Source organism: Antedon bifida, chromosome 2 (genome assembly GCF_963402885.1).
Source record: "Antedon bifida chromosome 2, ecAntBifi1.1, whole genome shotgun sequence".
In the NCBI taxonomy this organism is placed as follows: Eukaryota; Metazoa; Echinodermata; class Crinoidea; order Comatulida; family Antedonidae; genus Antedon; species Antedon bifida.
This window is the reverse complement of record NC_136227.1, coordinates 35,975,229-36,003,138: the sequence shown is the minus strand read 5'-3', so window position 1 is coordinate 36,003,138 and position 27,910 is coordinate 35,975,229. Positions and strand designations below refer to the sequence as shown.

The window sequence follows — 27,910 nt, the reverse complement described above, 5'->3', positions numbered from 1 at the left end:
GCCATGTTCAGAAACACTATGATCAGAAAAAGGCAGCATACAATAAATTGTTTGACAACAGAGTTGTCGATCAATCTAGTCAAAATCATGGCTATTTGTTTTTATCATTTTATTTTACACATTACATAGTTTCATTATAAATAATATCATTTGGAAATAATAATAATATTCAAACATTTATATTGCGCAATTCCAAAAAGATGATCAAAGGCGCATTATATCCTGAAATTTGCTAAATAAATAAGTTTTTCAATTAATCTTAAATGAGTCAACGTTTTACAAAAGGAGGGAGTTTTGTTCCAAAGAGAGGATGCAACAAAAGAAAATGAGCATAGGCCTACACCGCAAGTCTGATAGCAATGATTTGTCAGAGGAGTGAAGGCGTTGTTGGTGATATAAGATGAACGGGAACAAAATAAAAGCTTTAAACAATAATTTTGAAGGTAATACATTCTTTAATGGGGAGCCAATAAAGGTCGATGATATGACAACGGCGTGGAGTAAGTGTAGATACACGGGTAGCAGAATTTTGAAGCCGGAAATTCTATACAGAATGAGATTTATGAGTAAGCACAAAACCTTTTATAGGGATGTGAGTGCATTGCTATGTTCTTTCAAATTATCTTCTATGTACAAAAGTTAATACATTTATTTACTTTATATATTTTTTAAAATAAAATAAAAATTGTTCATTTTGATTTATCTTCAACATGATTTTTGACACGAAAGGATAGAATTTAATTGGGTGTTATAAATCTGAACTGTGTCTGTAACTTGCAACATTTTAGTTGCCAGTCAAATGTATCTCATCATAATTTGTAGAGTTGCCATCTTTTCTGGCTGACTATCTTAATTTTGGCTGTATCTTGCAACCTTCTATCTTCCATTCCAATGTTATACTTGGTAAAAGAGCATTCGTCTTAATTATGGCTGTATTTTGCAAACTTCTAGTTTCTAGTCATAATTGGTAGCCATCTTCAATCTGTTTGGTTGTACTGTCTTGCAACCTTCATCTAATTTATAATCCAATGTATCATCATAATTGGTAGAGCAGCCGTCTTAACTCTGGCTGTATCTTGCAACCTTCATCTAATTTTTAATCCAATGTATCATCATAATTGTTAGAGCAGTCGCCTTAACACTGGCTGTATCTTGCAACCTTCTAGTTCCAAAATGTATCATCATAATTGGTAGAGCAGCCGTCTTAACTCTGGCTGTATCTTGCAACCTTCTAGTTTCCAATCCAATGCAGAGAAATCTGCGTCTTCTATTCTCTCTTTTTTATGGTTGAGTAATTCTGCTGCCTCTTCAGTTCTATAAGATAAACAATTGAAAGTTCAATTATTGGTTACTCACAGCTCACCTAAGATACAAAGAAAACAATAGGTGATCTGATGGATTGCCTAATAAAACAAAGTGATTTATTCATTTCAGTATAATTTGCACTTTCTGGGAACAATAGATTGTACTTAATAACTAATTACAATATTAAATGTAATGGTTATGATTGTTTGACAAGATGTAATGCTAACATGCTAAAAGAAATTCCATTTCAATATGTTTGTGGAGATATTAAAAAAGTCTATGTACGTGAGTTGCTGGAACAGTAACCTCTCTGTCAAAGCTGATATTGCACAAAACATCTTTGATCTTAACTTCACACTTTGTTCTATCTTCAGTAAGTCAAGCAGAGTCTCAACTTGTTCTGGTTCAATGGAGTCTACAAATATTTCATTCAAACCTTTTTCCATTTCCTGAAAGAAAAAATAACTTCTAATTTACATGTAATACAACTCAGAATCTGCAGGGCATTGGTTTGTTCAATTTGTCTACCTAAGTCATTTAAGAAATAGTCCAAACCAGTCTACATTTTCTGCCAACAATTAAAGAAACCACAATAAATGATTTTATTTCCCATTTAGACAGCTTAGACTGTAAAAAGTTTGGGCTATCCTTTTATCATTTTTATAACTGAATGTACTAGATCTCTTTTGTGATTTCTCAAACATAGATTTACCTTTAAACTGATTACTCCCATTATCCCTATCTCCCTTTCTCATTCTTTCTGTGATTTCTCAAACATAGATTTTCTCATTCTTTCTGTTCTGTGATTTACCTTTAAACTGATTACTCCATCATTATCCCTGTCCACCTTTCTGAATGCTTTCTTGTACATTGCCTGGCGACGTTTATTTATCCGGCAGTAACCTAGGAGATAATCCATTGGAGTCATGGACTCCAGGACTCTTACATCCATTGGGATTTCAAACCGACTGGATTGACGAGAGAGAGCTAAGCGTCCACGTAACCAAGTTTGCATTTTGGGTTTCTGAAAATAGTAAGAAACATTCTTTGTTTTATTCAGTTCATTTGTTTTGGCACATTTTGACTTTGGCGCTTCACCTGCACCCAATCACAATATATCTGTCTCTGAAAAAAGTAAGTAAGTGAAATGTAGTTTAACACATTAATTTAACTAAATTATTACTATAGATGAGTTTATTAATTTATCAAACATCAGTGGTTTGCACCTATGTTAATTAGGGACTTACACACAGTAAGTGAGACTGTATGTAAATTAGCTTCTGTTGTTAATAGAGAATCACTTTTTTAAACCAAAATATAGATACCAGTATAAAATGCAAAAGCTAGGATATTAAATATGCTGCCCTCAAGTTAATCATGATGATTCCTACCTTGACATCGATGTCAGAGATGTCAGTGATATCTGGAGAATCTGGTGATGGTTCTGCTCCTCTTCGTCGCAACCTCATCTCAATATCCAGAAGATCCTGCATAAATAATTAAGAATATTATAACATTTTGTAAAGTAAAATTAGAAAACTCAAATTTGTGCACTGCACTGACACAACAATTAGCCCATCCTTGAGTAAATTTCATGCACACAAAAATGGCCAACTCACAATTATGGTCATCAGGCAAATGTATACACATACTGTAGAAGCATGTGTGCAGGGTTTTATGTTTTTAGTAGTGATGTTAGGCCCAAAACATAGAACAATGCTTCTGTACCAGTATTAAATAATTGTCTTTCCACCAACTGATTAATTTAAAAAGCTAGTGTGGTATGATCATGTTTTACTGCTGAAGCTAAATATAATGAAGCAAGCGAGTACGTTAATGCTGTAATATTGTCTATGAGCAAATTGATAAGAAAGCAGTGAAGGTGGATGCTGCTATATGTATCAGTTGATGATAAAGCAGTGATGGATGCTGTAATATTGTCTATGAGCAAATTGATAAGAAAGCAGTGAAGGTGGATGCTGCTATATGTATCAGTTGATGATAAAGCAGTGATGGATGCTGTAATATTGTCTATCGACAAAGTCATTACAAAGCGGTGAAGATAATGGCTATGGGAGAAATGGAATCGAAAACCTGTAAGCAAAGTTTACAATGAAACTTTTTTTGCAAAAACTAAATATATGTTAATAACAATAATGTAGCAAGCTGACAAATAAGTAAAGCAAACGATAACATAAAGAATTCAAGTACAGTATACATACTTTTAATGACTGTGGAAGAAAACAAAGAAAGAAGTGAAGATAAACAAAAAAACTATTGTCAAATAGTAAAATATATACATATTTCAAATTGCTAACAGATCTCACTTTACAAGATAAAGGAATACTAAGAATTTAAAGAAATCATAGATATTTACAAAGAATAGTTATTTGATAAATATAGACACTAGCACTTAGATCTAAACACTAATGTAGTTTTTTACCAGAAATAATTCACACTATAGCAAAGATTATGATTTTCATAACATAGACGACTTAATGTCTATGTCGGTCAGAATTTGAATGGTCTTACCTGTGCATCCATTCCAAAAATATCTACTTTATATTTTGGAACTGGACCAAGTGGCCTTCGTTTTTTAGTACCATCTTCTTCAGAGTTGGTTTGATTCTCACTATAAAAAAAAAATATTTTAGTAGAATTTAAAACTACCTTTAGTAAAAACAAAGAAATATTATTTTTTTAGTAAATGGTAATAGTGTACATGCATCTTGATATCAAAGGAACTAAATTATCTACTTTTTAGCTTGCAAAACAATTTTGAAAGTTGTTATAAAACAATATCTGTAGACTAAAATTAGGTATAAAGGATTTCACTTGTTGATGTTTGTTACATACCTTGACGTATTTGTATTTGAGACTACATCATCTGGATTTTGATTGTCATCTGGATTTTGATTGTCATCTGAATTTTGATTGTCATCTGAATTTTGATTGTCATCTGAATTTGCGGTTTCAATCTGAAAAAATAAAAAAAAAATATTTGGAAATTTGTTTGCGACTTTACAGTTACTGTAAACATGTTCTATTTTGGATCCTTTTATTTACCTGAGTTGCATCATCTTCTGATTTGTCTTCCATATCTTTATTGTCTTCCTCTCCATTTTCTTCTGTTGCCACTTCTGATTCAGCAATATCAGTTTCTTCTTTAGTTTCTTCAAAATGGTGCTATATAATTGCAAGAATAAATTTGAATTATCAGGTGTCTTTAGCAATGCAATAGACATCTGAGATATGTTGTGAAAGAAGCGCTTTGTCATCTCCAAAAAAGATCAAAATAAATAACAGAAGGAGGCTTACTTCTTGAACCAATGGTTGTTGAAATGAGACTTCTTTCTTTGTTACAGGTGGTATAGCGTCTTCCTCTAAGAGGGGTTCTATACTTGATGGCTCATCTAACCTTTCTTTTGGTAATGTCACTTCTGGTGCTGGTAGCGATGTCACTTCGGGTACTGGTAGGTCATCTTGCAGTTCTTCTTTAGGTTGTGGTTCTTGTGGTTCCTTTGGTGGCGGTGATGGTGGTGGTGTTTTTGTCTGTGGTTGTGGTGTGGGCTCTCTTTCCAATTGGCTTTCCTCTCGTGGTGGAGGCGGTGGAGATAATGGTGGTGAAGCAAGGGGTGTTGGTGTCTATTAAGCCAAAAAAATATCCAATAAATTACGTATCTATAATAGAGTAATATTTTGTATACCCATCTTCAATTTCATAATTATAGAAATTGCAAATTACTACAGTATGATAAATTTGAATCTCAAATTACCGGCGCATACGGCTCAGTTTTCTGATCAGCTTCGTCCTCTATCAGGTCTGGTGTTAGATCATGGATGATGACATCATCTTCTACTAGCTTCAGTAACTCTTCTTCTGAAACGATAAGGAACAATAATATGAAGATAAGAAACAATTTTTTATGAAATACTAAAAAAATGATGGTGATGGTGCATGATGTTTATGTCCTCCCCATCATCATGTTAAGCAAGCTTTCACACATAAATGGAGAAAATGATTTGTAATTTTTTTTTAAAAGTTTTTGCAATAAATTACATTTCACTGTTACAGCAAGTGAACCTAGAACATTAGGATTAATTAAATAACAACTCAGCATATATTTTAATATATGAAGCAAATTGCTTTGATTTGTGTTGATGGATAACTAATACAGTTCTCAATACAATATCTTGAATAGTAAAATAGTACCGTAGAACATCCAGTACTTTAGTTACAATATTCTTTTCAAAATTATTTTTTATATGCACTAACTTTTCTGAAATACAAAAATAAAGACATTGCCACATACTGTAATCATCAGATCAGCTAATAATAAATAAAATGTATTAATTAGTAGAGCAAATTAAATACTGTTCTTAACACTGTAAAATATAAACATGCATACTTCTAAAAGTATACTAATTAAAACATTTTGAATGAAAATTGACAAAGCAAGTGAATGAAGCAAATATAAAATGCACATGAAGAAAAATTCAATTAGTGTTTTATTATATTAAACATTTATATGGAGACACTTAGCAACTGTTTCTCGTTGTTGTGCAATTCCAAGAATGGAATTCAGCTAAAATGTTATAAAATACTAATAAGACAAAGAAGTGCTGAAGTTGACATTATTACTATTAGCTAAATATTTGAAAAAAAAAGCAGTTGTATTTTCAAGTCACGTTACAGAAGAAATCTACAATACAGTAACTATATCTTCTCTACTACAACACAAAAGTCCACGAAAGCAATTATAAGCGATCTCAAACCTTCAGTGTCAAAGGTTAACTTGACTGCCATTGCATTCTCCAGTTGGCGAATCTCAGAGGACATATTATCCAAAGAAAGCCGAGGTGACATTTCTTCAACTATAGCACACAAATTGTTGCCATCCAATATAAAGTCATTCGGATCAGAGTGACCCAGCAGAGTGTCTTCGGGGTCAAAGGCTAACTTGACTGCCATTGTATTCTCCAGTTGGTGAATCTCAGAGGACATATTCAAAGAAAGCTGAGGTGACATTTCTTCAACTAAAGCACACAAATTGCTGCCATCAGGGATAAAGTCATCTGGATCAGTGTGACCCAGCAGAGTGTTGTTGGAGTCAAAGGTCATCTGAGCAACATCGGCAGTCTCATTATTTTTATGGGTAATTTCAGAGACAGTGCCAAATTTATCGTTATGGAGATCAGTTTTCTCTGAAGGAAAATCTTCAAAAACATTTGATTTAAGAACTGTCTCTTCATTTATATCAATATTCTCCAAAGAATTTTTCTCAAAGTTGTTTTCGCTATTTTCAAACCATGGTTCATCTTCATCTTTCCTTCCTTGAGCTATTTTACAACAACAATAATGTCAGTAATAAGTACTGTAAACAATACACTACAAATAAAGTTATAAGTTATATTTGAAACTACAAGGAATAAAATTGCACCTGTACATGATCAAAATAAGATAATCCTAAAAGAGGCCAAATTATATGTAGACTATAAAGATGAAGTGAAACTTATATCTATTGAATTGAATTTTGATTATAAAATAATTAAATGAAAACAGTGAATTTTGTAAAGACACTTTTGGATTAATGAATAAATGTTTATGAGAATCATATGCTCCACAATAATACTATACAGTCAACTTTACCAAAACAAGATTTTCCAAATACACGAACTCTACAAAGAACAGATTGTGTCCCACAACCAAAAAGTTCATTCAAAATTTGAATTTAAAGATTTTGATTCAGAATGAGTTTGGCAGAATTGACTGTACTAAATATGACATTGATTTACACACATGCTTGAAGCTAAAAGAGCAGCGATGCAAACCAAACCTTTGTCTTTCACTGTCACTCTGATAGTCATAGTATTCTGCGATTGTTGGACCTCATTCAACGAAGAAAACACATTGTCCTCAAGAGCACTGCCATTTGAATCAGAGCTATTCTTGTCAACATCCTGAGGAGCAGTGCCAAAAAGGGTGTTCCTTTGAAGGGTAGGAATGTGAGGGGTAGTGCCTTGAGGGGGATGAGAAACTTTTGTTACACCTAGATTCAGCCCTGTAAATACGATAGATTAGACTAGATATTATATTATTAATTATTATTAAATAATAGAAAACCTTTTTCAATATTATTTAAGAAGTTTCAACAAGAATTCCCTTTAAAAAAAAGTGTATATTATTATATGAAAGGAATCTCATTGTTGGTTAGTTTCATGTGACAACTTACTTATTTTATTTTAACTTTAATAAAAAAAAGTAAAGCTAAATTACATTTTTCTGAGACTCTACTTAATTGTTTGACTGAATAAACAACCTTATGTTACAAAGCTGTTTCACTTCTTGTAAAAAGTAAAGCTAAATTTGACGTGGCATTGTTAATTTAGAATGAATACATATAACCAACCTGTATCATTATCTCTTTCATCTTCAACTGAAATCAATTCTTCATTTTTCCTTTTAACCATTTGTTCGACTGGTTGCTTTCTCCGATGTACGCATCTGCGTAGTTCTCTCCTGCCGTGATGTGCATCTTCAAATGCTCTCCTTGGATGTGGGGGTGGTGATGGCGTAGAATCACGATCAGCAAGATTGATTGAGCTAACAAAGTTGGTGTAGTGAGGAACTTTTCCACGTCGTATCTTCAAAACAAAACAAATTAATAACAGTTAGCACATTAAAGAGATAAAATGATTAAAAAGAAAGAAATTGCCTCTGTATTGAAAATCACCGTACTGTTTTTCTTTAACTCTCTAACTTAACTTCCACTGAAATCTTTACAGGAAAAAATGAGTTCTTAAATGACTGGATCATGATTTAAATAATACATTTGGATTACACAATACAAAGGAGAAATACAAATTGATAAACATCAACAATCCACAATATTTTTTTGCAAAATAAAAAACAGTTTAAAGTAAATTATAATTTTGGAATATTATAAAACACAAATTAATTGAAGAAAAAGCAATAAATGATAGACATTTAAAAAAACACTAATATTTCTTGTGAAAAATTAAATAGAAATGTAAAATACTACCAGAAGCGTGCTGTAAAGTGCTTGCAGCATGATTACTACTAAATACAGTATAATAGTACTAACTGATGTGTCTCTTTGTCTCTGAAGAGAAAAACTTATTCACACTTTGGAAAATAGTTCAACAAAAGAGACTTAAATGACGTTAAACTCAATTGTGTACTTACATTGTTATGTCTTGGTAATTGGAAGTATTCTCTTCTCTACAAAAAGAGAGATAACAATTGGTTAAATAAGCAAATGTTTTACAGTTTTATATAATGAGTATACGATACCTGCTTATTACTATGGTCCAAATTTATTGTGGGAGTGCCATGCCTTTTCTAAACTCATAATTAACGAGTATAAGTAGGTTTGTGTTTAATTCACATTACTGTATTATAGTTCCCTAAATATTATGGTATCCAACTAGATTTTGTAAATGTACAAAAATTATTAACAATTTTAATGTGTGTAGCATATTTCATCAGACACACTTTGAAATAAAAAAGTAGGTCTGAGGTGCTCATTGGCTGGTACTATTTAAAACACTTTCTTCTGTGACAAACAAGAGAAAGTATGCAGATGTAAATACAACTTGTTTAAAGAAGGCAATAGTATACAGTACATCTAGGATAAGCATGAAAAATATATAACATGTTAAAAAGCCTATAGAAAAACTACAAAACTATGGTTACTACAACACAATACACAGGAAGTAGATCACCATAGAAACGGATAAAAACAAACTACAGAATACAAGTTTGATCCATTTCAATTATATCACAATGAAAAAGGATTTGGGCTTATTGTGAACAAATTTTTCTAGGCGAGTAATTTTTCTTTCAACAAACACACTCCTCTATCATTATGGTTTGACAAGTAAGATATTCTTCAACTTTATTTTTACTTGTGAAATATATTGCATTACATATATAAGAATATATATAAAAAACTGCTTTTTTAAAAATGTTTACACCCACGATTGAAAAAAAAAAAGGATATAAAAAAATTATTCATAGTTTATAATTATTATTCAATATTCAAATTCAGATAGACCTGACTTAGTGAAAAAAGAGGTAGGAACTTGCAGATCATGATCCAAAGTTGCATCATTAAGCAAGATACTTTACTCTCATTGCCTTACCCGAGGGTCCCAAATGTGCTGGATGGGTCACCCTCATTAAATATGATAAAAAAAAGAGAGCTCAAAACCAAACAACAGAGGATAAAACAGGATAGTCATCTCAGAGATATTTTAGAAGATGAAAATGACACTAATGTTGTCTACGATTTATAAGCTATCAATATTTGGATGGGAACAGTAAGACTAAACTGGTTTATGAATCATTAAATAATGACCAACTGATGCCAACCATCTTAAGCCTCATAGTAAGATAGCATGCTAAGCAAATTAAATGAATGACGTTTTAAGTGTTTTTACTCATTATTTACTTAGTATGTTACTTATTTACCAGTCTCTTTCTGTTAATGGTACTCTAGGATATCTAAAGCAAGGTAAAGTGCTTCTAAGTATAAAAGCAATTATATTTCCCTTCCAAGAATAATACTACAGTACCTCATTTGATTTATTTTAATTGAACACACCTGAGCACTGAAGGTACATTGAGATTCAGTCATGGACTTTTAGGTTTTTTATTGCACAAAATGTATTGCTTTATTTCTCGCATAACTGATGTCTACACTATCAAACTAGACAAAAAAGTGTGATATGGTAGTGATATGACATCATCATGTCCATATATTGGCACATCACACTTTTTTGTCACATCAATTTCATAGTGTAGAGAGAGAGAGAGAGAGTGTACAGAGCTTACTATAATTTTAGAATAATATATTCAAGATAATGCAATTAATAACCACCACTTAACGAATTATTAAATATTTATTTTATTGCTGATTTGAGTAAAGAGTTACTTTTTAATAAAATACGAAAACCTAAAAAAAAGATCTTATCATTTAACCCTACCGTTGGTGGTGCAGTTTGCGGACGTGTCCAAAACACATAGCGCTCAAAATGCGATGGCAACAGAGTTGCAAGAAGACCAGTAGAAGAAGTTGGTCTGAAACTACTACTGGACGGCGGTCTACAATCAACTGGACAATAAAAACAACTTCCATTTTCCATCGATGCTAAACTTTCAAGTTCTTCATAATACTTCTTATATAGCGGACTATTTTGAATATTTTCCTGATCTGATGATCGGGTTGCAAAACGGGCACTTTGTGCACGTCTGTGTTGGAGAGGAGTTCTCGTCGAGCCCTGCGAATCCACCCTGTAATTGTAACAATCAACTTTCTCATGCCGGTATACTTGGGTACTTGGTGGTCGGGCACTTTTGGGTCGATTTGAAGGTTGAAAATTGACAGGAGTCGTAACCCTTCGGTGTGTGGCACTCTTCACTCGTCTGGTCTGTTGACGAGTACTGTGAGTAGTCGAAGGTCGGCTACGGTTTCTAACATCATTGCGATAAAAGTCTTCTCTCTCAAAATTCTTGTAACCCTGTGATAACCAGGGTGTATTTGGATCCAACATCATTAAACTAAAAAGCAAGATTAGAAAACTATTTTTTTTTTTTAACCAGAAATCAACACTTCTTTGGAAGGTATTGAATTCTACCCAAAAAGCAGTTTTAATTTGTTTTCATGTACAGTAGTGTAAAAATTAATAAAAATATAGCCTATCTACATACAGTCAGTAGACATATGTCTACTCTGTACAAAGACAACACTCCACTCTACCACATAAGATCCAGATTGTTTTTCTAATGTCTACTTAAAACCAAAACTGCAAAAAATAGATACACATAATACATTTTTGTCTAATAATTATGAGTCATTCTCACCTTCCAATCGAAGCTAGGCTTAGGATTTCACATGGCTCACTTGCTCTGCTAGGGCTAAACTTCCAACAAAGTGACTTGAACTTTCGTATACTAACCGGTCCTACTAAACAAGTTCTTAACTCAGTAAGTGGACGGTTTCTTATTGAAAATAATTTAATCTCAACCAAAAAGTAACTCGCGGTAAATGTTTTCAGATGACTACGCTTTTTGATGTTCAAAACAAACCCAAATTTTGAAAAAAACCCACAAAAATTGTAATTTATAAACAACACATAACAAACACCAAGGTAAATACCGATAAGGCAATCAAAGCATACAGCCCGCCCTCTAAAGTAGATTAGGCCATAGCAACAAAGTTATTACTTAACGCGTTTACCGTTGCTAAGCAGGTATATCCCTATTAAAAGCGGTTTTATTGCCAATCATGCGATCTTAGATTATTAAAATTAGTTCATTAATATTCTTAGATTATTAATTTAAAGTTAATCTTTAAGAATGAACTTTGTAGTTTGATTTATTTTTGTTTACAACAGTTGTGAAAGTTATATCGATATCAACCCCGGAAGTGCTTATCAAACAATACGGTACTTATATCTCTCATTGTGACGCTGTTGGGTTTATTGTTCATAGTTCAATAGTTGTCGTGGGCAGTCTGAGTAGGCCTAACAGTAGTAGTCTCACTGTCATGCATGCTGTTTCAGGAACACATTGAGGCGTCATTACAGATATTTACTAGGCCTACTGGTGGTTAACGTAAATTCGGTGGCATAGCGAGTGAATTGGAATATTCACTACAGTCACTAGTGTTGGATGACTCATTTGCTGCCTCATGTGAAGTCAAGGCATAATACTTTGCTATAGGCCTAAATAGCTCTATGGCTAAAGCATTGGATCGTTTCATGTCTCACTGAAATATTTGTCTAAAGAACTGTTGCGTGATCAGGGACAATGCCACTCAAAAAGGGCAAGAAAAAGAGCGGTGGAAAAAGAAAAAAGTCAGGTAAGAAGAAGCTTACAAAAGCAGAAAGAGAGAAAGAAAAACTAGAAAAGGCAACCGAACTGCTCGTATCCAATGAAGATTCTTTTGACAGTTTTGTGGACCGTATGGACAGATGGTTAACCAGCAACAAACATAAAGCTATCGAGTTATTTCGCAAATGTGACGTTGATGGAGATGGTGTATTGACGTATGATGAATTCAAAGCTGGTATGATTGACTTAGAAGCACCGTGCTCGAGCGTAGAACTGCACGCACTCGCAAAGAACATTGATAAGGATCAGGATGGCATTATTGACTATCTCGAGTTTTCCAAAGGATTGAAATACACTGAACATACTTATAACCGCCCTCTTCTGGTTACCACCAGAGTGGAATCACAACCATGTTCTGTCTGCAAAGTTAGTCTTTGGCAGCCCTCTGTTGTTCACAGGCCTACCTATATCAAGCTGCATCTTCGTCTGTCAACTTTCGACAATTTACGCTCGTATCCAGGACACTTTACCGTCAAAGTTCACTCTCACATCTCCATATATGGCATCATAGAAATTATCAAAGAAGAGATGCATTTATTATCAACTAACATTAAAGTTTTTCGCGGGAAAGTTCGAGATGTGTGCAATCTTTTAGAAGAAGACGATACCTTGGAAAGTTTAGGCTATTTAGGAGGAACGAAAAACGAACCTGAAGATTTGACGCTGTATTATGATTATACGACAGACTTTCACAATTGCCCGATTCTACTAACTGATCATTATTTTATTAAATAACAGCGTTCTTGAAATTGAATAAGACAATATAAAGACTACTGTATACGAAATAATTAGAGCCGCAGAGCGCGTAGCTTGTTGCCACTACTCGAATCGGAAGTGTTGGTGTGGGTGCTTCGTTCTTTACGTTTCATCTAATCCCAAGGATATGATCGGTTTACGCGAATAAATTCGTCTTGTGGCATGGAAAACAGGCTTTAGAGAGAACGTTGTAAATAAAATACTGTACTAAGGAAACTTAAAGGATCAGTTCAGATCACAGAGTAGTGGAGGTGTGTGAGTAGTTAGAAGAAAACAGCTGCAGACAATCTCAATAAAAATGTATATTAATGTAAATATGTTATGATTTTTACAATTGGTTTAATCTATGATTTAACAACGATTAATGTATTCAGATCAATAAATAAAACCTAACTAAATAAAATGTGTTTCATTTATTTATATTTTATTTTTGTTTCATAATATGCTTAATTCCTATGAGACTTGTGATGGCATCGAACTACATCACATGATATTATATACACCCAGTCTTTTTTCCCAATTCAACACCACCATACAAATTCTACAAGCTTTACAGTATGGTGAATCTATTCGCGCGAATCGAACATTCCTGATTGGTTGTGCATTGTTGCTTTCGCATCACAACAACTTTAGACTCGACTCAACGCTACCGATTCGCGCGAATACATTTGCGGAAACAGGCTTAATGATTGCCAAACATTATCCCTAATTATTTTACATTTACTGTATTCCTAAATAGTGAAGTCATTAGTATAATGTGCTGCTATTACGATGGTAGTGTCCGGTAATTAACAACAAAAATAATGGTCTCTTTAAATATAAGGTCGATTTCATTATTGGTTATTTTGACGTAATGCTTTGAACATTGGTATCTTCAATGTACGTTTCATTTCTTTCTTTAGTATATTCGGAACCAATAAAATTGGTCAAATGGACAAGCGGTTAAGGCAGGGGTGCCGTTTACCGTACTTGAAGAGTCAATATCGGAAAGGGTTCGGGGCCGACTCGCTCCTAGTTCTGGTGGAACTAGTCTTCTCGGATAAGGACTATAAATCGTAGGTCCAGTGTACATAGTTATAACCTGTGTGCACTTTAAAGAACCCAGTTCATCATTTGAGACGAGTAGGGGGGTCACCCGGTGAACTGGTTCATAAAATAGCCCCTGTATCAGGAGGATTCCCACCTATCTGATAAGACAGTGGTTAATTTACTATTGGTAATCCTTGGCCACATGTGACTAACAAAATAAATTTTAAAAGGTTTGGCCGTTTCCCACTTGCCATGTTGGATACCTCATATTTAGGCAAATATCCGTTACGGTACTGGTCTGGAAACGGGCTTTCTTATCTATCAATTATTGTTTACCACATTTTTACCAGACAGACACGTATAGAATTATTCACAGGATATGGTTAAACAATGTACCACTTTGAATGCATATACATGTATCAGTTATGATAAAATATCGACAACTATTATCTTATTTCATAACACTGACATTCTAAAATGTACAAAAACAATGTAAAAAGTACAATGTTAACATTCCAAAACCTGGTAAAGTTTCATTTCTAGAAATTTAAGAACTGAACGGCTTTGGAGACAATTCGCCCATGTTGATATCTGGGATACTAATCTCACTCGCAACGCAAGGAGGACGAAGCGCAAAAACACACGATGGATCATCCGTCGCTTTGATTGGTCAACTCATTGCGTCCAGTGAGAGAACCAATGTATTAGCTGTATATATAATTATATACATTTTTTTAACGAAATATTATACTGTAGTTACTTTTATATTAATAGCTCGCATTTTCGTATTTACTGTACCATAGTAAGCTTGACGTTTTACGCTGAAACAATGTTGAAACATTAGTAAAAAGGTTCATCTAGATTGTTTTTAAGTTTAAGTTAAAACAATTGTTGGTTCCTAAGGCCATTTCGATTAGAGTAACCGGTTGGTGTCAAAATATTGATTTTTATTAACGAACGTGGTGGTATATATTACGATTGTATTTTCTTATTTGCAACTAATCAATACAAATATTACATACTAATCAATACAAGCCTCACTCACTCCATGGTTCTTGCGGTAGAACGAGTCTTCTCGGATAAGGACTATAAACCGTAGGTCCAGTGTACATAAGAACCTAGTACATATTTCGAGACAAGTAGGGGCTTATCCCGGTTTACTAGTACACACAGCCATTGTCACACACAGACACTTATCATAACTGATCAAGAAGGCCCCTTGATTGTCGGGATACACTGTTTAGGGTCACCCTCTATAAATAAGACGAAATGAAACATTAAAACAACTAATCAATGAAGCACAAGCAATAATTCATTCTTACCTTTCCTTTTTTTATCCGATGACATATATCTGACGACGTCAACTGTCGAACATCTGACAACATGGATGTTAAATTGGGGCACGGGCTTGTCGAAAACCGACCCCTAACGAAGCAATGACTAGGGGAGCAGTGAACATCTTGGACATACTCTCCACCAGCCCATGGTGTTCCTATACACCTACTTGGAGAAACAACACTCCTTTCGGAAGTAAAATCATCCACATAAAGTCCAGTCCAGCTAGTAACTCGACGCATATCGGTGCGTTTTGTTGCCTCTTCTGCTGTGTGTGATATACGAACTTTAGGGAGAGACGTCGTCCTTTTCAGAATGTCCGCCGCGCTGTGAGGTTGACGCAAACGATACGTGGTTGTCTCTCGTCTTATTTTACGACTCTGCCGTCTGTTATCAAGAAACAATTCAGCCATGATTTTATAAATTTCCGAAATAATAATTAAAAGCACTATCCACTCCGGAATAAACAGATTTCAGAATTTCAATTACAGCTGTATACGCTCGCTCTCATAACAAACAGATGATGAGCAGTTCAGTTTGAATTGTTTCGGCATCGATGTGATTTTCGCAGAATATAAATACGTCATGTAGGCTGTATACTTTAATAAGTCGCAATATCGCATTTTAAATGTTTTTAGTATAGTGTTATAAACACATAGAAACAGAATATTCCAAGCTATTAACTTCAATGTTGCATTCTTAAATTCGTCATTTTTACCTGGGTATCAATTGATTGTTTTTTTTCAACGCGTAAACGACGTGTAGCGCCAACCAGGTGTTTCGAAATCACGTAAGATTAGGCTAATCCAGTTTAGATTAAAAAATCAATGAAAGAGTTCATTTTCTTCGATTTACTCGTAAAGAAGTTGCCATGAGCGAACCGTTATTATACACTCGCAAGAAAGAGAAACAAATACATCCGTTCGAAATTGTAGGTTAGTAGACGACCAATGAAACGTCAGCAATTTCCACACGTGACTGAAATAATGACGTAATAATCTGAAACAATAACACAACATATCAGTATTGTCTTTTGATGAGGAATAATTTGAAAATTAATTTCAAAATATAAGTGTAGGCACACAGATGAAAAAAAAACCACCTGGATGGCAAGATAAATCTTGGTTTCCAATTGGACGCACAACGCAATGACGTAAACGCGCTGCACCAATTTAACCAATCACGACGCGATGGATCAACCGAAATGTCGCTTGCGATTGGCCAAATCAGACGCAACGCAACGGAAAGTGATTTAACCAATCACAAGCTATAGATTATTCGAACAGTGGTTTGTCATTGGTCAACTCGCTTGCGTTGCGCGTACGTCCTTGCGCTGCGTCTCTAAATTGGGAATCACGCTTGAATGGGAAGCAAGCTTTAAAGAAGTTAGCGTATTGTTGATATATTTACGTACCTTGATTGTGCGTGACTTACCATATATACAGGTGTTAAAAATCCCTCAGTTTATCCGTAATGCTATCGTGCGATTACGGTAATCAATCACGTATACAAACACAGAACGTCACCCGACCATACCTTTAATGAGAGAAATAGCAACAACAATGAGATTGGCGATGAAAAGGAGCCGAATCCTGCTTTTCAATTTACGAATCCTTAAAGTTGCTGCATTTCAATATTACCCACTGTATTCAGGCAAACGCAGCCGTTTGTCTTATATCAGGCTCCTGAAACGATAAGGAGACACACAATGCACGTGAAGGTGGTTCGACAGGAAATTCAAAATTCACTTTTACACGTTGAAACCTGCAAGCAACGTGATCGTTACGCGATATATTACATACTCGTTACATTTAATACAGAGTGACATATAGATGGTTTTATGTATATTGATTACAGCGTGGTAGTGTTGCTATGGTAACATCAATAACGCGTCTAAATGTCTATATATTTCAATCAAGCACTGTGACCGTACAGTAATATAAATTTAATATACATTAAATGTAGTGATTATTATTGACAAAATGCTCGTATATGTGACAATAAAAGTGTTGTTGAATATTAATTTAAACGAATATAAAGGAAACGCATTTTGGTAAAACTTGCGTTTGCGTTTACTCTTCTCGACATTGAATAAAACGCGTTAACTCGAGGTTAAATAAAACGCGGTACACTCAATGTTAAACATCGTTGTAGCTCGGCACAAAAACGTATATCTTACGTTTAAGGGAAACGAATATTTTTTTAAGTATAGTGGAGATAGGGTGTTGATTTAATACCACGACCGACGATAGACCGTTGACAGATGCTGCAATCCTAGAAAGCCCATTCATTTATTCACTTTAACTGTATTTTGTCTTTTATGATGGTGTAAACTGACTTTGGGGTTGGGTCAACCGGATCAGCTACAGTGATTAAGTTCACTTAGGTTGACCCTGGTCTCCCCAATTTCAGTTTTTTGTTGTTATGTATATACTGAAATAGACCGAATAAATAATGAAATGAAAAGAGGAATCTATGTCTATATAGATTAGATTAACTTTTAGGCTTTTCTTTTTGTTATTTTTATGTGTGTTTTTATATTTATTATATCTATATTTTCATCCTGTAATTGGTCTATACACTGTTGGATGTCAAGGAATAAATACAAATACAATTCCGATTTCCGGACGAACCACCGAGAAATTCGTTTAATTAAAGTTGCGTATTGTGGGTGTGACGGTTTGTATCAAATGTCAGCCCACGATATCAACAATGTTATGATGGTCTAGTGACAACCTTATTAGCACTCTCGCGAGTCATTTGGTGTTAATTACAGGACACGTTGTAATACATCGTTTACTTACAATCGTGTTGCAACGTGATCTGAAATACAATATTTTCGTGTAACTATATAAATAATTATATGAGAAGGCAATGCTGCTGTATTGATTGCATTGACATGTCATTCATTTGAGAACAATGTAGAGGGTAATTAGACTCAAAGCCATGTTTTTTTACTAGAACCCAAAGCAAGAAGAATCCATCGCTTGTAATTGGTCAAATTATTTTCGTCCTTTGCGCGTTGCGTACTGGGAATCAGATTTTAGAATATCGAGAGCCGCAACAAAACGTATGGTCTCTATACCAACACCCCTGTTAAAGAAAGGAAGTAGGCCTACCCTTATAAATATGGATACAAAATTTAGAATGCTAATTGCGCTAAGATATAGCAAATGTATGCACAACCAAATACTTAAACGCCCCTTTTGATTTATTCAAACGTAGGTCTACGTATGATAGTGGTATAATTACCAAATAGAGTGACGAGACACTATATCACAGAACTTTGTTATTTATAACATAAATAATAAATATATATAAAATATAGAAAATATTATACAGAATGAATCGGGTGCCGATGTCATTAAGATTTGAAGAAATAAAACATGATTTAAAATGATAAAGTTTATGATAATAACTTACAGTGAAGTGTTATTTGTTGTGGCGGCGACCGAGGTTCAATTAATACTCCATCTGAATATCGCGGTATCCTTAGCAACCAACCAAGCGTTTCGTAACTATATGAAGATTAATAAACAACATTAACATTTCATTGCTACCGGCGGGAGAGAAAGAGCGAAGTACATCAAATACATATTAAAATATTCAATTGCATTTTAATAATGTTATGGTGTATTTACTTATACTTGCGTATACAATATCCATGGGAAACAAACAACAGACGTGGATGGCTGACTTTAGACATCAACCGTGAAAATTATAAGAATACATTATTTTTGGAACTATGAAACAGAGAATAATAATTATATTGTTTTGTATCGAAACCTTATTTATTATAAAATATCACTCTTCAATGATTTGACCTTCGTTCTCTATTCGCATATTATTCGGTGATTTTTGTGGTCGTATTAGTGGGTTATATAAACCAAAAAGAAATAAAGTTACTGTCGGTGAACAAAAAGGCTTAGTTAACTTACCTTTAATATCCAGTAAACACCACTATCGTACTGCACCATATAGTTACATTATCAAATCTACCACCACAATCTGATGTTACGGGTTCCCAGCTCAAGAGGATAACTGTAATAGACACCATTGTCTTGAGTGTCCGTTTTCACATGGTCAAATATTTCGGACAATAGCACCCTATATAAGAATTACTTTAGGAGTAGGGTTACAGTAAGTACCGGTTATTACGTATGAAGTGCGCGCCGACAGGTGGTCGTCATAGGGATGGAGTCTGACTAATTCAGGATAAAATGTACTGAAACAATTTGTTGGATAGATTACTGTTATACATTATTTTTTAGCAAGTAATGACTCACAATTTGGTATCATTATAAGTATACCAGTTTTAGCATTGGATTAGGAAGACATTAATAGTCTACATACCTCAGCTCCTTTACTACAGTTGAATACTCATATACCAATCCCATCATCCATAGCGGTATATACAGTACACAGTACAGTACCACCATGCTGTATAAAAGTTTTGACGGTTGAGTCGTGTAGAGGGCGACATGTCTCCCAAGCTTCTCTACATTGTTAAATGTTTTATTAACAAGGCCATATACATGGCTGCAGTCGCGTGCTCAAGTTAGTGTTTACTGACCGACCAACCGACATAGAGAGCGTTGCACGCGACTAAAAACTAGAAATTGCAATTTTGAGCGCTGCGAGTCGCAACAGATTAATTAGCCTCGGACCCAGCCTTCTTAAAGATAGCCGGGGGTGGGGGACAGAGGGAGCGCGCTATCCGTCAAAAAAATAAATTGGTTGGATGTAGAATAAAGTTAGTCACATATTTTATATATTTATCTCATTAGCACAAGCCCATTTCAAACTTCAGTATAAATTCAATTAATAAAGATCAAATTTCCGTAGTACAGTATTTTAAAGTAAAACACTTTCAATTTAGGCTACTTATCTTACATAAGCACCTCAGTGTGCATCTAGGGATATTTCCAGGGAACATAAACGCTGGCTTGAAACAAATTGGCAGAATCCAATCCAATCGAACTACACAATCGTTCCGACAGATTTTGTACAAATTAATCAGAAATTATCTTATCAGTTGACTTCCGTTTGTGAGATCATCAAGTAATGTTCAGGGTTACTAGGATATACAGTATACCATCGTCTGCGCGCGTGACATCATCAGTTCCCATGAGTCCACATGGCGACTAAAGGATTTGGAAACGGCCGGTTAACAACCCCTATTTCTATGCGCTATTTTTCTTTTCACAAACTCATAAATTATAAGTTGCGGAACACGTCAATATATGCCTGTACAATTCGTCGCGGGATATTACAAAAAAGCAGAAACAGATTATGCGCGTGTACTACCTTGGTTCCTAACGCAACGCAGTAGGCGCAACGCATGTGAGAGTTGACCAATCACAAGCGACAGTTTAGATGACCCATTGCGACAAATTAGGCCTACTTGCGCCGCGCTTTCGTACATGTTGGCTAAAGTGTAATGGCACACGTATACTATGGAATGCATCGAGAACAATTACACCGAAACCGAGTACACATTTATTGTTTCATCGGAGATTTTTGGAAGATTGATCGTAAACTTACGATGGTAATCCAGCAAGCGAGTTAAGTGAGCACGTGTACACACGTACACATGTGTGTGGACACGAAGTTACATAAAAAACATCGATTTAAACCGTTAACAAACCAACGCAGTCATAATAACAAGTTGAGAACACGGAACGTGCAGCTCTGCTTTTGAAATTAGTTTTATCAACAAGACACCGGTGAAATAACGCGAAACGGAACTTTAACTAAACATTCACAAAAATACATATTATTATATATATTACATTAGATGATGTAATTGGAGTTGAGCCAAAACCGTCTCTTTTTCTTAGCCAAAGGGATAGACTGGCTTACGAAGAATAGGCTACATATATTTGGCCTATAAAAAGAACGCGATTTTGAAAACGATGCCGTTATCGCCGTAATGCTGGTTTTATTTTACGTACACAGTTGACGGCAATGAGGCTGAGTATACCTCAAAATTCATTGATCTATTTCCATAATTTATCAAACTTCGCCCAGAGTAAACATTCGGCCTATTTAACGGTTTAATTCGGTCATCATGACGTCATTAATGTCGCACATTATCATTCATCAAAAATAGTATATAAAAAAAACTAAAACACTCAAGCAGTTTGATACATTAATTTAACCTTAAATCTCGATGTTTGTAGTTGAAAAAATAAAGATTATAATAATTTACACAACAATAAAGTGTACACAGAATTCTCATTCAAGACCCCTAACATACAGTAATGCATCAATTTATTGTCAATAGATTTACTAAAAAATATATTTGAGTGTTTACAACGTCACTAGCAGTAAACGGGAATATCATATCTACATCTACAATTCAATACAAATTAAATATGTACATACTCTAGCGATCTTTCGCTTTCACCACGCGCACTACGCAACTCTGTCCAATAATCAGCGCGCTCAGAATAACGAGCATGCGCAGTCGAGTGTCGCGTTGTGAAAACGAAATCATCAAAACAAACTATCTGCTGCAGCATTTTGATTCATACAACACAATTTATTTATAGTTCTATAAATTAGTTTATATATACATAATCATTGTAACGAAATACGTTACAAATCGTATTCAAAAATATGTTCTTGTAATCATTTATACAGTTCATTGCTAACATAAATTAAACAGCCTCTTGAATATTCATGATTCAAATCTAACGCATGCGTAGATCGATGGGTTTAATATAATTCCTGAGGGTGCTTTAAACTTGGCTTCGTTCAGTCGAATTCAATGCCAACAAATCATACATTTATTAGGTCTAAGTGAATTAAAACGGTTCCCAAAATTAAAAGCAGGAAATATTCAACGATATATATGTTGAAACATGTTTATTCAACAGAACGACACATTTTCAAGTACAAATTAGCCCGATTTTTTTTTATTGGATAGGAAATGATTTATCTATAAAGTAGGCCACAGTGTTGAGATGAAATGATCAAAAATAATAAAATAAACTACATTTTAAACTATGTTAAATTCAGGCTTAGAAAATGTTAATTGTACAGCAAAATTAGAAACAATATTTTATACGCTAGTCGTCGTATAAGGCATCGCGCGTCTTGTGTAGGTTTATATTAAGAAAATCGTTAACAGATTCTATATATTAGTCTAGTCTGTAGTTTGGAGAAACTTTGTATTTTCGCATCCAAGATAAGCATTGAAACGAAAACTCACCTAGCGCCCTCTATAAAACAGAAACGCGTTCCACTTTGCGTTCCATTTCAAAACGCATTAACTTAATTGTCAGGTACTATATAGATTTGGAAAATTAAAAGTACCTAATAAATTATTGTTGATTCAAGTCGTGTAATGGGGTAGGCATAAAGCGGATGATATTAATCATTAAACTAGAACTTTAAAAAAAATATTATTAAACTTAATAAAAATCATTCATATTTTTTGACAAACTATTCTTGGAAAAGAAGTACAAGCGTTCATTTAAGAATAAATATATATATCCCATTCAATGATTTCCATGTTGGCATGACATCAATATAAGAGTCAGCAAAATTATATATAAAAAACTGGAATACTGTTTGCAATAAATGAACTATCTTGAATTTTCTGATGAAACTGAACTATTAACATCATTTCTGATGAGAAACATGAATAAAAAAAATTAAATAAAAAAAAGATCTAACAACCATGAAGAGAAGCATATAAATGCAGACAAGTTTACAATTTTGTGTAAAGTAATTTCTTTTGGTGAAAGAATACATAATTTTACTGCAAAGTCATGAATATAAACCTTTGTAATAGTCTCCAGATTTCAGTGAAGTTTCTGAACAATCTAGTGCAACTTGTCTAACTACTAACACTTGCCTAACGTGTGATAGCACCATCCCGGGGGATTCACCCCTATCATGACTGGGAGGAACAAATGCACATGCTCTTTTTGTATTTACAAAACAAAATGAGTCTACAATTTAATTGGCAGCTGCTACTTGTTTGGACTATATAAATAGGACAACAAATTAACTAATTTTAATTCAATTTTACTAGGAAAAGGAAACAAATATAATAGTGGAATAGACTGTGTTTTTGATCTACAGGCCTCTGTCAAACTCAGCTGACTAATTTACAAATCTACAACAAGAGACGTAGAAATAGAGCAGAAAGTAGTCTTTCCAATATTGAAAATAAGCATTCTAGAATAGATAGTGCGGAATAAAAGAAGTGCTATTTTATATAGTGTTAGATCACTAATTTTCTACAGTACTCGGGTAAAAGTAACCATTGTAAAAAAGAGAACTGGAACTCTCATAAAATAAAATCTAAAAGTAATTTTCATTTTATGACACTTGAAGTAAGTTTTACCATTACACATTTATTATCGAAAAAATTGTTCTGGGTATTGGTACTGTAAAAAAGGCAGAAAACAATAATATTATGGTTGTTCATACAATTGTGTCTAGTCATGTTTGTGCCAAGAATTTACCAACAAGAAAAAAGGCAAATCAAGGAGCCACACAGAGTCACGGAAGAGTCCACTTCCCAAGATAATGAAATCAGTTTGAAGTCAAAAGATTGATGAAATTCATTACAGGTGTGGAACCTCATGACCTTTAGGTGGAAGAGCTTTTCCAGCTAGGCTGCAACAAACGGAAAGAGATTATCATTAAAAAATTGCCCATTATCTTAGATGTAATAAAAGTGTTGATTTGAATAAAAGAAATTTTAAAATATGTTAATAAAAAATTTTAAAAAAACTTCAAGAATCTGAAATAAATCTAACAAAATAAACATTTAAAGTTATAATAGACACTCCTCTAAAGGTTACTGTTACTCTAGACCAAAATAAGTTAAAGCAGATATTTTATAAAAATGTAGTTTGATGATTAATTTCAAATTAAAGTTCAAATGTAACTATTACTACACTTTGGCTAATTTAATATGATTTGTTAGGCGAGATAGTCTGATCCTGTATCCTTTAAACCACCTGTTTTTTTGGATCAATATACTATTTTTGGTCATGTGATTTCTGGTCATCCATGGCCTTCACGGTACTCATCCTATTGGCAGACACTCTAGGATAAGTTAAATGTCAGGGTATGGATCATTGTGATAAACGGTGCTTTAATCCTTAATGACATGATGCCTATTCCAGGATAATCAGTGATGATTCTTCAGCTCAAGCACCAACAAATTTCGCCTTATTTTCCCATTCTTGATGTCTAGGCCTGTGTGGTGATGGTCACCCTAGACAATCAGCCATTCTTGATGTCTAGGCCTGTGTGGTGATGGTCACCCTAGACAATCAGCCATTCTTGATGTCTAGGCCTGTGTGGTGATGGTCACCCTAGACAATCAGCCATTCTTGATGTTAGCAGGTCTGTGTGGTGATGGTCTCCCTATGTGTTCTCCAGATTGCACAATTGGCCATTCTTAATGTCTAGGCCTGTGTGGTGATGGTCACCCTAGACAATCAGCCATCCTTGATGTTAGCAGGTCTGTGTGGTGATGGTCTCCCTATGTGTTCTCCAGATTGCACAATTGGCCATTCTTGATGTCTAGGCCTTTGTGGTGATGGTCTCCCTATGTATTCTTTAGATTGCACAATTGGCCATTCTTGATGTCTAGGTCTGTGTGGTGATGCTTTCCTCCTAGAAATTCTCCAGATTGTTGCACAATTGGCCATTCTTGATGTCTAGGCCTGTGTGGTGATGGTTCCCCCTAGAAATTCTCCAGATTGTTGCACAATTGGCCATTCTTGATGATAGCAAGTCTGTGTGGTGATGCTTTCCTCATGGACATTCTCCAGATTGTTGCACAATTAGCCATTCTTGATGTCTAGGCCTGTGTGGTGATGGTCTCCCTAGGTATTCTCCAGATTGTTGCACAATTAGCCATTCTTGATGTCTAGGCCTGTGTGGTGATGATCTCCCTAGGTATTCTCCAGATTGTTGCACAATTGGCCATTCTTGATGATAGCAGGGATGGGATTATCTAGATTGTACAATCTGGCATTCTTGATGCTAGACCTGATGGTCTCCCTAGGTATTCTCCAGAATGCACAATTGGCTATTCTTGACTCTAGGCCTGTGGTGATGATGCTCTCACAAAATTGGCCATGCAATCTTTCAAACCATTCATTCTTGATGCTTAGGTCTTTCTGGGTGTAATGGCCTATTTGTCATTCTTGACTCTTAAGGTCTGTGTGTTGTGGCAATGGTCTCAGAATCCTCTACAGATTGCACTTTCTGTCACATCTCATATTCAATCTATCAATCCATGTTACTGTGGGGATAAAATTAAATTGAATGATGTCACTGGGTGTGGTCACTTTTTTGCGTATGGGGTTAATTTAAAAAGACGTACAATTCATTCACTTCATTTCCTTCTTTTTATACAATGAATAAGATATATAATATTATACAAGAAGTAGTATGACGTGTGTTATGATAAAAACTGAATAATGATGAAAACATGTGTTTTTACAAATAAGATTTACATTACAAAAAATGAATTTATAAAGAAAATCTACAATAAAACTACAAATAATTAGAAACAAAAATGTAAAATAATTTGATGAAAAAAAGAGTAAAAATATTAAATTTATAATTAATATATATGAAACAGAAAGATATGAAATTAACAGCAGTAAAAATATGTATTAAAAAAAAAAAGTAGACGAAAAAAATGCACAAATTCTTTAGGAACATTTATTAAATGTCACATCAATGAGATAATATCATTTTACAGTTTGTTAATTTAGAAGTGAAACAAAATAAAGCAAAATCTTGATGTTTCTGCAAGAAATACATAGTAGCGTAGTTAATGAATATCAAGGGAAGGTAAGGACCGAAATAAACGGTGTACATCGCAGTGAGTCACTAGATAACGATATTCCCTATGACATATCAACCAACATCACGACAGTCGCGAACATTCTACTGCATTCTGTGCCTTGATAAAGATGGTATGCATACATCGGACTAAATAATTTCATCATTGGTGTGAGTTGAAATAATACTGTGGATTAGGACAAAATTGCAAGATTTCTGTTGAAAATGAGGTAAATATTGAATATGAATAAAAAACACATAAAAGGAAATGTAATTGCTAACATAATCGCGTGGTTGAGAATGTCTCAACGTTTCAGTTGTTATGCTATAATCGTCTTCTGTCTTCAAGGTGTACCGCAAACTTAACTTTGCAAACCTGTAAACAATATTGTACCAGAATCTTGCAAACAACTGGGCAAGAAAAAACAAAATAAAGGAAACGAAACAATGAGACATAAAAAGAAAAAAACTAAACAAAAACCTGATAGAAATTAATCACACAGAGACATATTAATATTTGGTATCTTCATTCATATATAAAAAACAATTTCCATAAATACTTTTAAAGCATAAAATGCTAAATTGTAGTATTGTACAGTTTAGTTTATTTAATTGACTCTCACTGTACGTTACAGTATTTTCATATAACACATAGAACACTAATAAAACACAGAACAAAAACAAAATAAAAATAAGTTAACAAATAAAGTTAAAAGGATGAATAAACATTTTGGAAAAGATGTGAAAGTGGGGAAAAAATAAATAAATTGTAAATGAACATAAAAATGTACAATAAAAGGCTGTAGATTCTTGTCTGAGGAAAAGCAACTAAATATTGTTGGTTACTCTGGGGATGTGTCTCCCTCACAAAAAAACATAAGTTACCTTACTCTGGAGAAAAGAAATTTGAGAAAAAGACATTCCAATGTCATATGTGAGCAGTCAGGATCATAAATAACTGGAGTAAATTTATATAAATATCATTTCATGTTTTGATTTCCATGGCAGAAAAAGCACAAATATATTTAATTATGGTAAAAAACATAGGTGTGCTAGGATTTTTCAGGAGAATAAAAAAAAAACAAATACATTTTTCTTCTGAAACAATTTTAAAATGGTACACTATAACAAAAAGAATTCTGAACCATGATTGCGAAAAATGCAATAGAGATACGGTGCAAAGCACAACAATTTGTATTAGATGCTACAATCTACCATAATACTGTTCCTGTAAAGCTCTGTCTACACTATCAAACTAGTTTGACAAAAAAGTGTGAGTGCCCAAATATAGTTGTGATGCTTAAATATGGTAGCAGTGATATGACATCACCATGTCCATATATGAGCACATCACATTTTTTTGTCACATAAAGTTTGATAGTGTAGACAGAGCTTTAGTATGAAATTAGGTTGTGAAAGATAGCAACTTGCTCACTTACAACTTAATTAGTAATTAATTATTTCAATATAAAGGTTGATTGTGTCAAACTCTTTAGTAGCAGTCAACGAGTTTCGTTTGTAGGTTCCACGATGGAGAAGCTGTGCCAGGACCCAGTTACAGGAAATGTCTAATCTACTTTTGATTTTCTTAAGTAAACAGTTCTGTAAATGACACACGTACCGACAAGCAACGAACTGCTAATTTCACCAGGATTATTTCCCGATGGGGTGGCGTGAAGTCATTAGGATGGCGGCTCAGATTGTACTTATCTGCACCAAGAAATTGGGGTAATTATTTGC

General features: G+C 34.1%; 3 protein-coding genes across 4 annotated transcripts in view; 1 reads left to right on the top strand and 2 right to left on the bottom strand.

Annotated features, from left to right (window-relative positions):
* Positions 1-60: 60 nt before the first annotated feature.
* Positions 61-11,464, bottom strand: LOC144834907 (uncharacterized). Of its 2 annotated transcripts, XM_078689891.1 has the most exons (16): positions 11,192-11,464; positions 10,315-10,888; positions 8,513-8,548; positions 7,716-7,950; positions 7,143-7,367; positions 6,082-6,645; positions 5,082-5,185; positions 4,624-4,950; positions 4,372-4,491; positions 4,162-4,283; positions 3,838-3,937; positions 3,528-3,536; positions 2,697-2,792; positions 2,117-2,329; positions 1,591-1,754; positions 61-1,314 (listed from the first exon to the last, which is right to left on the bottom strand). In XM_078689891.1, exons 2-16 carry the CDS (start codon positions 10,882-10,884, stop codon positions 1,182-1,184), a joined length of 3,018 nt encoding a protein of 1,005 aa, XP_078546017.1. In that variant the 5' UTR covers positions 10,885-10,888; positions 11,192-11,464; the 3' UTR covers positions 61-1,181. The 2 variants fall into 2 exon arrangements, with proteins under 2 accessions (XP_078546017.1, XP_078546018.1); XM_078689892.1 differs by lacking the exons at positions 6,082-6,645; positions 7,143-7,367 and having other exon boundaries at positions 11,192-11,460.
* A 196-nt stretch (positions 11,465-11,660) lies between these two features.
* LOC144834913 (uncharacterized) lies at positions 11,661-13,362 on the top strand. The gene has a single exon (XM_078689898.1). It carries the CDS (start codon positions 12,140-12,142, stop codon positions 12,956-12,958), a length of 819 nt encoding a protein of 272 aa, XP_078546024.1. The 5' UTR covers positions 11,661-12,139; the 3' UTR covers positions 12,959-13,362.
* An 8,237-nt stretch (positions 13,363-21,599) lies between these two features.
* The window catches only part of LOC144834902 (uncharacterized), a 69,234-nt gene continuing 62,923 nt past the window's right edge, over positions 21,600-27,910 (bottom strand). Inside the window, exon 6 of the mRNA XM_078689884.1 lies at positions 21,600-25,622. Within this exon, the coding sequence (XP_078546010.1) occupies positions 25,610-25,622 (13 nt within the window). The 3' untranslated portion in view covers positions 21,600-25,609. The remainder of the gene's footprint in view (positions 25,623-27,910) is intronic.